General features: G+C 28.4%; 1 protein-coding gene and 1 non-coding gene across 2 annotated transcripts in view; one reads left to right on the top strand and one right to left on the bottom strand.

The window, feature by feature from the left end:
- LOC145268689 (uncharacterized) overlaps positions 1-12,637 on the bottom strand; it is a 1,072,728-nt gene that overhangs the window by 811,035 nt on the left and 249,056 nt on the right. Inside the window, exons 31-33 of the mRNA XM_080124201.1 lie at positions 8,336-8,605; positions 6,377-6,643; positions 4,252-4,518 (exon numbers count right to left, since the gene is read on the bottom strand). Coding sequence (XP_079980327.1) covers positions 4,252-4,518; positions 6,377-6,643; positions 8,336-8,605 — 804 coding nt within the window. The remainder of the gene's footprint in view (positions 1-4,251; positions 4,519-6,376; positions 6,644-8,335; positions 8,606-12,637) is intronic.
- Trnar-acg (transfer RNA arginine (anticodon ACG)) lies at positions 430-502 on the top strand. Its single transcript has one exon. It is a non-coding gene; the product is annotated as a tRNA-Arg (tRNA).

The following is a 12,637-nucleotide window of genomic DNA, read 5'->3' as shown; positions in this document are numbered from 1 at the left end:
TATTGTTGCCATTCGTTTCCCTGGTATCTTTCTGTTTACACATTCGCTGCCAGCTATATCTCTTAAATTTATTGTCATTACCAAGCTAATTTTTCTGCAATTTCCAAAAAATAAACTCAACAAATAATACATACTATTAATAAAATTCTAAATGTTTATTTATTTATTTATGTGCGTGCATATATACCAATAAAACTTTCGAATGGATGCACCAAATTGAAAAATTCTTTTTTTCCCTGAAAGGTGCCAGTCCCTAGATTCTCCTTATCTATATATGGTTTGTAACAAATAATGCAGAGTCACATAAAAAGCCCGAAATAAGGGTTTTTGGGCCGTTTCGTGCAATTCTCAAAAAAGTTACCTACCCATCTCAATGGGATTTAGCACTGTCTGTATACAGTCGCAGTAACATCTTTCGGCATACGGACAGGACTTGTGCTGCAATGGATAACGCGTCTGACTACGGATCAGAAGATTCCAGGTTCGAATCCTGGCAAGTTCGTAATAATTTTAACCATCATTTTATCCAACGTTTACTCACTATCCTTACTCTTAGGGTATTTTTGTTTTTTTTTTCAGCGATTTTTTTTGTGCATATGGGAACATACTTCGAGTTCACAAGGTAAGACAATGTTTTGTTTTGGATTCTGTGTTGTGTGTGCCGATGCGGTGCAACCGCTAGTATGGAATATATATTAAATTTGTATTTATTTTTAAACGAACTGTCACAAGCCACTTTTATTAAAGGATTTTTTTTTTTTTTCAATTTCATTTTTCCCCCCAAACAAGGCACATTGCCACTTTGAAGTAGGGGCTACTATTAGGGGACATAAGTTGCAGGGACATTATGAAGGGAGTTGAGCAACAAGATGTCTGTTTACATTATACTTGAACTTCTGCATGTCAGTACAATTGGAAAAACAGAATACCGGAAGGGAGTTCCAAAGTCTAGCGGTTCTGGGGAAGAAACTAATGGAGTAGAAGGTTTTCTTACACCTAGGGATCTCTACTGTGAAGGGGTGGGATTTAGCCACTTGTAAGGTTTGTCGGAGGTATTTACATCGAGGGGGTAAAAGAGCTTGTAGTTCGTCAGAGCATCCACCATTAAAATATTTGTAGAGGGATGCAACATTTCGTCGATGGGACAGAGGCTGAAGCTTTGATAACAGTTTAGGACCTATCAGGTTGGAGATTGTCTTTTGAACCCTGTCCAGGAGAGAGAGACTAGTAGCAGATGTCAATTTCCAGTTTTTATCAGTTTGTATATTTTTTGTAATAAAAAAATAACTCAAATCAGCTTTTATTTATAGTGAATCATTCAACTCATAACTTATATACGTATTCGCTAGAAAAAAAATCCATAATGCATGGCAGGGACCAAATACGAGATAACCCGTAAACATACTGTTGTCTTAAGTTAAGGAAAACAGAAGTCTTACCACGTATGTGTGTCGGGCACTAAAGAGAGATAGAGAGAGAGATTAAAGATGGCGCCTGTGGTTTTATAAACTGTGGTCTCGCGAAATCTTGCTGCACACGTGCAAATGGGGAAGATGGGCTGCTTTTATACAGCCTGAGTTGAGAAGTAGGATTGTGACCTTTGACGATTGTTGGATTTCTAGCCACGCATTTAGGGGACCGCTGTACGACTTCTCACGAGTTGATCAACAAAAGAATATTCAGTACGTGTTATTTTGAAATGCCAGTTCAAGTTAAAGACGGTTATCGTACGTGCCGAGCACACATTGACTAATAGAAAAGGGATTTCTTTACTATGAGTTTATTCATAACGGGAAAGACTAAGTAAATGCCAGGGTACAGAATAGTTGGCAGTCAATATGTTCAAGAATTACAATATGAAAGTAGTGAACTTGTATAAATTTTATATTTTTTTAGATTGTTGATATCTTTGCTTCATATCTATTATATATATATATATATATATATATATATATATATATATATATATACATACAGGGCGTTCCAAAAGTCTTGGGCACATTTTGACATTGAATATCTCTAGAACTAAAAAACACATCTGGTATATCTGGTATTCAGTATGTGTTATTTTGAAATGCCAGTTCAAGTTAAAGACGGTTATCGTACGTGCCGAGCACGCATTGACTAATAAAAAAAGTAAATGTCAGGGCACGCGAATATATATATAGTTAGCAGCGAATGTGTTGATCCTCATCTCAAAAGTTCTAAAAGTGTTTATATATGACAAAAAAAATAAAACATATTAGAAATTCGATTGAAAAATAGGTGATTTAACCGATTTTGATGACAATAAAATAATTAGAAGTTCGGAACATCAGGTGATCCTAATTCAATTCCTGGCAACTTTGCGTCTCCTTGCTAGTTTTGTTATAAGTACGGTTTTTAGTTCATTATTCTTTTTGTTGGCTGTTTTTGTAAGAAATATTTCTACAAGAACCTCAAGCAATACAGATACTATATATATACTGCAGATATTTGTATATTAATTCAAATAAGGAAACCTGTTGAAATATAAAAATAAAACAAAAGTACACATACGAGATGCCGTCAGTAAGTTTACAGACGTTTTTTGTACGGACATTTAAAATTGTCGTAGACTCTTGAAAAGTGAACATGTTATTGCTTTAAATCTTATGAAATGACTGACCTACTTTTATGATCCCAGGTTCAAATGAACAGTTACAGCAGGAATTGGAATACACCTTAGTAAAGCCTGATTGTCACAGCTCGTGAATTTCACAAATGCTATCCGGACGTGAGGATACTTTAGAAGAACGATATGGAATAAAAATCTGCTTTAAATTTGGGGGGGGGGGGGAAATGCTACATAAACTTATGGAATGCTTCAGACTGCTTTTGGACAATCTTGCATGAATCAGGAATCAGTTTTTGAGAGGCATAAGAGATACAAGAAAGGCTGAGAGTCTGAGAAGTGAGGTAGGAGTAAGGAAGTCACAATGCCAGAGTTTATTGTCCAAATAAGGAATTTCATGGATAAGGAGCGTTGTGTGCTTACAGAGGCAATAAGTACATGGTTTGATGTCAGTCATAGGAACTGTAAACGCAATTATTCATGAGGAACTGAAGATGCAGAAGATGTGTGCAAAGTTTTTCCTAAAGGTGTTCGGAGAAGATCACAGACCATTTGACCAAGATGGGCATCAAAACAGTTTCTCGCCCTCCCTATACTCTAGCCCTCGCTCCCTGTGACTTTTGGTTATTCCCTTAAGTTCAAGGAAAATTTTAGTGGTTGTTGTTCTGAAACAATTGAGGAGATGAAAAGAGGCTGTGACAAGGGTTATTGGCGCAATCACACAAGAGGATTTCCATGAGGCCTTCCAGAAGTTGTTGGAATGGTAAACAAGTGCATTGCAGCCAGAGGAGATTACTTCAAAAGAGACTAGAGTTACATGTGTGTACTATCAATGAAAGTACCCATACAAAAAAAAGTCTAGAAACTTATTGAAGGCAACATATACAAACCTGAAAATTAAAGATTCTTATTAATGAAGAAAACACAAAATATATTTAAAAGTATACATATTAACATACACTAAAGACACCATAAACATATTTTTTCAGAGGTTTTTTTAAAAATTGACCTTTCTTATATTTTACGTACAAAGTTGATATTTTATTTTATCACATGCTTTTGAAGAATGCAGGAAGAAGGTAATATTAATATTATCCAATACTTTTTCATCAATATTGTCATATCTTATACTATGACAATACTGTCATATCTTATACTATGACATGCAGAAAGATATACAATAAAAGTGTATCGCATATCATTTCATACTAAGTTAGTTTTTTTATGATATCTTATTTTATCACATGCTATTTAACAAATAAGACATGCATTAAATGATATCAATACGATACTATACTATTAACTTAATACTATAAAACAATATATTCATACAATTCTATGGGAATAAAAGGGATACACAACAAAAACACAAACAAACAAGACAGAGGGAAAAAAATAAATAAAAATAATGGAAGAATTAATGAATTAACTATTTTTCTTAGATTATGGATCACCGTGAAAAGATGGTGTATTTTTCTGGTGCTAAAAATAAAATATATTCAGAAATTTGCAAAAGTTTTTTTTGTGAAAAATGACTAAAAATTTGTGTTTTGCAAAAATTAATTTAAAGAAACAAATAAAAATAAATAAACAATATTATGTTGTGCGTATTTAAAATTCCCCACACGTGAACAGAATTTCTTTTGACGTAAACTCACCTTGAACAATAAGTTTGGCCCAAGTTGAAGTTTCACCATAAATGCAAGAATATTCCGCACTGTCTTTAATACAGACATCACGAATAATAAGTTTTTGAACTTTTTTATCTGTGACCAGTTGATACTTTTCGTTGGTAGACAATTTCTGTCCCCCTTTCATCCAAATGGGTGACAAATTCTCAGGGGACAGTTCACACACAAAAGTGGCTGTGTCTTTTTCTTGAACTCTGATTTCACTCAGTTTTTTAGTGAATTCAGCTTTGCATGCTAAAAATGTTAATAAAATTTGGTGAATTATTAAAGCTACAATAAAAAGGGTTTATATACAGAACAATTTTATATTATTGCTACAAGGATTACTAGTAATTACAGAGTTAACTCCCTTTGTTTTAAATAAACAAAATATAAAAGGAGTTCGTTTAGGATCATATGCAAGACATCAATATTGTTAAAATTCATTCAAGGTTTCATATTACTACAAGGAAATCAGGTTATGACTAAACTATAAGGAAACTAAGTTTTGATATTGCTATAAAGAAATAAAAGTGATTCGTTAAGAATAATATGCAAGACAATCGAGATAATATATCAAATATTTAAATCCATTCAAGGTATGATATTTATTTATACAATGTAAAGAGGTTCATATGCAAGGCAATTTACATTTTTGCTACAAAGGGTTCTTAGTAATTACGTAGTTATCTCCCTTTACTTTAAGAAATAGAATAAAAAGTATTTTATTTAGGATCATATGCAAGACGTCAATATCGTTAAAATGCATTCAAAGTAAAATGTTACTGCAAGGAAATGAATGTAGTATAATATTATAAAAATAAAATCACAGCTTCATTAAGCATCATATTTAAAACAATTCACGTTATTGCTATTGGGTAATTAACTAATTGCAGAATTAACTCCCTTTGCCTTTCAAAATAGAATAAGCCAATCAAAGTTATAACATATCTACGAGAAAATCAAGTTATGACATATCTAACGAAAAAAAAAGTTATGACATATCTAATGAAAAAAAAGTTATGACATATCTAATGAAAAAAAAGTTATGACATATCTAACGAAAAAAAAAGTTATGACATATCTAACGAAAAAAAACTTATGACATATCTAACGAAAAAAGTTATGACATATCTAACGAAAAAAAGTTATGACATATCTAACGAAAAAAAAATGTTATGACACATCTACGAAAAATAATGTTATGACATATCTACGAAAAAAAATGTTATGACATATCTACGAAAAAAAAGTTATGTCATATCTACGAAAAAAGTTCTGACATATCTACGAAAAGTCATGATATATCTACGAAAAAAGTTATGATATATCTATGAGAGAATAAAGCTATGATATATATATCTATCAGAAAATAAAGTTATGATATATCTATCAGTAAATAAAGTTATGATATATCTATCAGTAAATAAAGTTATGATATATCTATCAGTAAATAAAGTTATGATATATCTATCAGTAAATAAAGTTATGATATATCTATCAGTAAATAAAGTTATGATATATCAGAAAATAAAGGTATGATATATCGATCAGAAAATAAAGTTATGATATAACTATTTTCTCATAGATATATCATAACTTTATTTTCTCGTAGATATATCATAATTTTATTTTCTCGTAGATATATCATAACTTTATTTTCTCGTAGATATATCATAATTTTATTTTCTCGTAGATATATCATAATTTTATTTTCTCGTAGATATATCATAACTTTATTTTCTCGTAGATATTTCATAACTTTATTTTCTCGGAGGCTGAAGGCGGCTACATTAAATGTCAGCCCTACTACATCAAGTTATATGAATTGATTTTTGCAATAAAAATTTAAAAATAAAGCTGTTGCGTTGTTTTCTTTAGGGTGACAATTTTATCCTTCTTCCCTGTATTATATTATCTATAAAAAACATTTCTTTCACAACCAACCATGAACAACAACTTCAGCCCAATTGGCACCATATTTTAATTGTACCCTAATAAAGCTACAGAAATATGTTGATAAACGATCCTATAGTTACAACCTTGCTTTCTTTACAATATCGTTCATTAAATATACACATAGTAAGATTTTTTTTAGTCAACACCAACTCACCATGAACATCAAGTTTAGCCCAAGTTGAAGTTTCACCATAAATACAAGTATATTCGGCCTTGTCTTTGAATCTGACGTCACGAATAATAAGTTTTTGCACTTTTTTATCTGTGACCAATTGATATTTTTGGTTGGTAGACAATTTCTGTCCCCCTTTCATCCAAATGGGTGACAAATTCTCTTCGGACATTTCACACACAAAAGTGGCCGTGTCTTTTTCTTGAACTTTTAATTCACTCAGTTTTTTAGTGAATTCGGGTTTAGATGCTACAAATGTTAAGGAAATTAAGATCAGTCATAAATAAAATGAAATTAAGATAAGTCATAAATAAAACGATAATAGGATCAGTCATAAATAAAACGATATTAAGATTAGTCAAATAAAACGATATTAAGATCAGTCAAATAAAACGATATTAAGATCAGTCAAATAAAACGATATTAAGATCAGTCATAAATAAAATTAAGATCAGTCATAAATAAAATGAAATTAAGATCCGTCATAAATAAAGTATATTTTATGCTATGCAAAATTATATAGATTATACATAATAGAAAGAATATTATATGATAAATAAAATTAAAGTAAGATCAGTCATAAATAAGGATATTATAATATGATATATAATGTATATTTTACAAATAATTTACATTCAATTAAGAATGGTGCTTTAATAGAGTGTAATAATTAAAATTTATAATAAACTAAATTACATAATTTCAAATTTCTTTAACAAAATTTGTTTCCAATTTAAAAAAATCCAGTTTACGTTTCAAACATAATTTTCAAAATGGCTACATCTTTTGTACTTTATGATGTACAAATTATTATGTAGACGAATTTCAGATTCAGCAGAAAGGAATCTGCTTAGCATGACACCACAGCCATCTACAGTTTATGGTGCAGATGAGAACCATTAATTAAATTCCCCCTCATATTATGCTATTAATTTCATATATTAATAAACCAATTAAAATTTTAATAGTTTTTTAGATTTTCAATTGCAAATTAAAATTGCAATATCAAAAACAAAAATAAATAACTCCTAGTGTTCAATTACGATTTCGATAGTCAAAGTTTGATCAGCAAATTAAAATTTTAATTTTCAATAAAAGTTTTATATAGTTAAAATCTAAATTGTTAGACAGTTTTTAACGAGTATTATGGTTTTATATTATAGATAATCTTCAAAATTTAACTTCTGATAAAAAAGGCTACATTGCATTATCATAAAATTAAAATTCGAATAGCTAATTAAACTTTTAATTATAATTTTAATAGCCAATTAAAATATTACCAATTAAAATTTTATACTGTTCAATTCAAAATTTATCTAATAAAAAATACATTAGTTAAAATTTAATAATTAAATTTTGGAACATGACAGATAATGTAAGAATATGTATTATAATTTTTTCTTGTTCTGAAGAAAAATTATCATAATTTTAAAAGTCGATACATAAGTTTAAATTTAATAATTAAATTTGAAAATATAAAAAAATAATCTCTGGATATTACAATGTATATAATCTTTAGTGGTCAATTTAGCTTTTAATATCCAATTGAACATATAATAGTCAAGAAAATTATGTAAATATTCGCCATTTTGTCGTTCTAACTTACCAACGGCAATACTTGTGTTTCAAATTAAATAGATGCTTTAAAATATACTAAAGCGCACAGAACTTACCCATGTAGATAAAAGAGTAATGTATTTTGCCTTTGGTAATATTTATTTGTTTTTTTCTTACCACTATTTCATGCTGTTGTATATATATTATTTAAAACGAAAATATTAGAAAATATTTTTAATGAATGTTATGATTTAAATTATGATTTATTTTCAAAATTTAACGTCTAATCAAAAAATGAATAAATTAATAAAACTTTTAAAATATAAAAATATCTATATTCTGTTAATTTAGTTGTTCACTTTTTCATTCCGCAACAAAACTCACCTCCTCCAACGACCAGCTTAGCCCAAGTCGAAGTATCGCGATAAATGCAAGTATATTCGCCCTGATCTTTAACAGTGACGTCACGAATAATAAGTTTGTGGACTTTCTTGTTTCGGATTATTTCATATTTGTCGTTTGATGTTAATTTCTGTCCACCTTTCATCCAAATCGATTGGACATTTTCTTCGGAAAATTCACAAGTAAATGTGGCCGTGTCTTTTTCTTTAACCCAAATTTCACTCAGTTTTTGGGTGAAGTCGGATTTAGGGACTAAAAAAGGTTAAAAAAAAAACAACAACATTTTTTTAATTTAAGTTAAACGAAAATAGGATTTTCTTTTTAGAAAAAGGGGGGATAATCCTGGCCGGGCTGAACTGCTAGTAGTCTCTAAATCCGATTTCACCCAATTCAAATTAGAACCGTCTTTACTTTAAATCCGATTTCACCCAATTCAAATTAGAACCGTCTTTACTTTAGTAAAAAGTAAAGACGGTTCTAATTTGAATTGGGTGAAATCGGATTTAGAGACTACTAGCAGTTCAGCCCGGCTTTGCTCGGGCCCTATGTACTGTTCATAACTTGCCCTACATGTGAATACACTTTATGTAAGATTTCAAATGTTTAGACCAAAACCTGTCTGAGTAATCTCGTAGAGACCGCAGAAGTAAATTTTTTTTAACTTTGACCAAAATTTTGATCCCTTAACGTTTATTATTTTGATCTCAAATCAAAATACAAAGTTTTACCCATGTCCAAGTTACCTACAGCTAAAATTTAAAGTGTTTAGACCCAAAATTGGCTGAGGAATTTGATAGAATCTACAAAGGTCAAATCTTTCAACTTTGGCTTTTTGGCAGCCAAATTTTCACCCTAAAACTGATTAAAATGCTTGGCGCATGTCTGAATACCCGTTATGTATAAATTTCAAATGTTTAGACCCAAAATTGTCTGAGTAGTTTGCTAGACACTACAAAGGTCAAATCTTTTGAACTTTGATCCCTTGGCAGCTCAAATTTTCGAACCAAATCGATTAAAAATCTTGCCCTATCTCTGAATACTCTTTATGTAAAATTTCAAATGTGTAGATCAGAAATTGGCTGAGTAATTTGGTCGAGACCGCAGAGGTAATTTGACCCCAATTTTGACCCCTTAACATTTTTGGGGGGTTCAAATCAAATTAAAAAATTTGATCCATGTCCAAGTAACCTACATTTAAAATTTCAAGTGTTTAGACCCAAAATTGGTGGAGGAGTTTGGTAGAGTTTTCAAAGGTCAAATCGTTGACCTTTGACAGCCAAATTTCTGGCCGAAAACCGATTATATAAGAACTCAAAGAAAGCGGACATTCGCCGGTAGTCGAATGGAAAATAATAAGACAAGCTACCACGTGTAAGCATTTAGAGGACCATATAAAAACGAGAAACAACCACAGAATTCGTGCATAAGCCTGACGAATCCTAGAGTGAATGAAACGTCGAATATTCAGTGTAGCTTAATCGCCATATATATTTTATAAATTACTAACTAGCTCTACCTACGTATTGAGCACTTTTGAAGTAAATACTTAAAGTTTACGCATAAATCTATACTTTCGTATATTAATTTTATGTGAGTAAATGAAATAGTTATATATATATATATATATATATATATAACTACTTCATTATATACATATATATATATATATATATATATATATAAAATGGCATAATGGAAACATATTAAAGGTATTTGCAGCTTCTCTTCCAATTTTCGGATTTTAATCATGTCAAATCACACTTTATTTAATTTTGACGGATTGATTGTTGCTATTTCTTCTGATGAGTTAAGGTCATTATAGATTCACTGATTGAAATAATAATTAAGTGATTGATTTTGCGCTACTAACCAGATACTGTCAAGAATTGTAAATGTATGCGAAATTAAAGGAATAAATTATAAGGTGGTCAACATCATGAATTTTTGAATATAGTTTTTTGTCATTTATTCTGTATGTATATATATATATATACACACGTTTTATTTTTTTTTATTACCGTATCTTTCTGTTAAGTAACATTATTGTTTCAGCTACCCGGCCGTTTTTTTTTGCCGTCTGTAGCTTCCTCAGACTTTTACAGAACATTTCATTTTTTAGTTAATGTACTATTGTATGTTGTGCAGAGTTTTGTAATTTTAGATATGGCTGTGTCGTCTATGTTAGAGCTAATTGGTTTGTAATAATTTTCGTTCCTTAGTGACCACCCCCTTATTTAAATATACATCTTTCTCTTGTTGGAATTTCTTAACCCATTTTATATAATATATATATATATATATATATATATATATATATTAATCTATTGAACTAGTTGTCACATCCTATTATGTTATCTAGCACCTTCTCTTCTGATGAGAAGCATTAGGCTTTGACATGCCATGGCATAAAGAGTTTTACTTATCCGACACCTCTAATTGATGCATTATCCTTATTGAATAAATCGATATATATTAGTATATGTTCTTATATGATAACTTTTTTATTTATTTATTGATTTTTACTCTTTCTCCCCCCCCTCTCTCTCTCTCTGTCTCCCTCTCTCTCTCTCTCTCTATATATATATATATATATATATATATATATATATATATATATATATATATATTACTAGAAATAAAGACACGTATTGGAATTTCCAATGAAACAGTTCAAACATAACTGCACATATAAACCTAAAAATCCAAAAAGAATTATCAGCCAAAAAAATAAACAATTATCGTATACCAATTTTGTTAAAAGATTTAAATTAAAAAAAATAAATAATTATCGTACACCAATTTTGTTAAAAGATTTAAATTAAAAAAAATAAATAATTATCGTACACCAATTTTGTTAAAAGATTTAAATTAAAAAATAAATAATTATCGTACACCAATTTTGTTAAAAAATTTAAAATAAAAAAAATAATTATCGTACACCAGTTTTGTTAAAAAATTTAAAATAAAAAAAATAAATAATTATCATACACCAATTTTGTAAAAAGATTTATATTAAAAAAAATAATTATCGTACACCAATTTTGTAAAAAGATTTAAATTAATAAAAATAATAATTATCGTACACCAATTTTGTTAAAAGATTTAAATTAAAAAAAAATAAATAATTATCGTACACCAATTTTGTTAAAAGATTTAAATTAAAAAAAAATAATTATCGTACACCAATTTTGTAAAAAGATTTAAATTAAAAAAAATAAATAATTATCGTACACCAATTTTGTAAAAAGATTTAAATTAAAAAAAATAATAATTATCGTACACCAATTTTGTAAAAAGATTTAAATTAAAAAAAAATAATTATCGTACACCAATTTTGTAAAAAGATTTAAATTAAAAAAAAATAAATAATTATCGTACACCAATTTTGTTAAAAGATTTAAATTAAAAAAAAATAATAATTATCGTACACCAATTTTGTAAAAAGATTTAAATTAAAAAAAATAAATAATTATCGTACACCAATTTTGTAAAAAGATTTAAATTTAAAAAAAAAATAATTATCGTACACCAATTTTGTCAAAAGATTTAAATTAAAAAATAAATAATTATCGTACACCAATTTTGTAAAAAAATTTAAATTAAAAAATAAATAATTATCGTACACCAATTTTGTAAAAAGATTTAGATTAAAAAAAAATAATTATCGTACACCAATTTTGTAAAAAGATTTAAATTGAAAAATAAATAATTATCGTACACCAATTTTGTCAAAAAATTTAAAATAAAAAAAAAAATAAGCTTTACTTATATTTTACTAAGTTGATATTTTATCACATGCTTTTGAAGAATGCAGACATGCATCGGGTGATATCAATATTATACAATACTTTTTCATTAATATTATCATATCTTATACTATAACAATTCAAAAAGATATACAATAAAAGTATATCTCATTTCATTTTGTTAGTTTTCTTATGATATCTTATTTTATCACATGCTATTTAACAAATAAGACATGCATTAAATGATATCAATACAATACTATGCTATTAACTTAATACTATAAAACAATATACTCATACAATTCTATGGGAATAAAAAGGATACACAACAAAAACAATACATTCACAGGACAGAGGTAAAAAAAATTAAATAAAAAAATGAATGGAAGAATTAATTAATTAACTATCATATTTTTCTTAGATTATGGATTTCTGTGAAAAGATGATGTATTTTTCTGGGGCTAAAAATAAAATATGTCCAAATATAGGCAAGAATTTCTATTTGGAAAAATGACCAAAAATTTGCGTTCTGCAATAT

This window comes from Euprymna scolopes, chromosome 44 (genome assembly GCF_053919585.1).
Source record: "Euprymna scolopes isolate OS-2025 chromosome 44, ASM5391958v1, whole genome shotgun sequence".
NCBI classification, from domain to species: domain Eukaryota; kingdom Metazoa; phylum Mollusca; class Cephalopoda; order Sepiida; family Sepiolidae; genus Euprymna; species Euprymna scolopes.
Note: the sequence above shows the minus strand (reverse complement) of the source record. Positions and strands in the feature narration are given on the sequence as shown.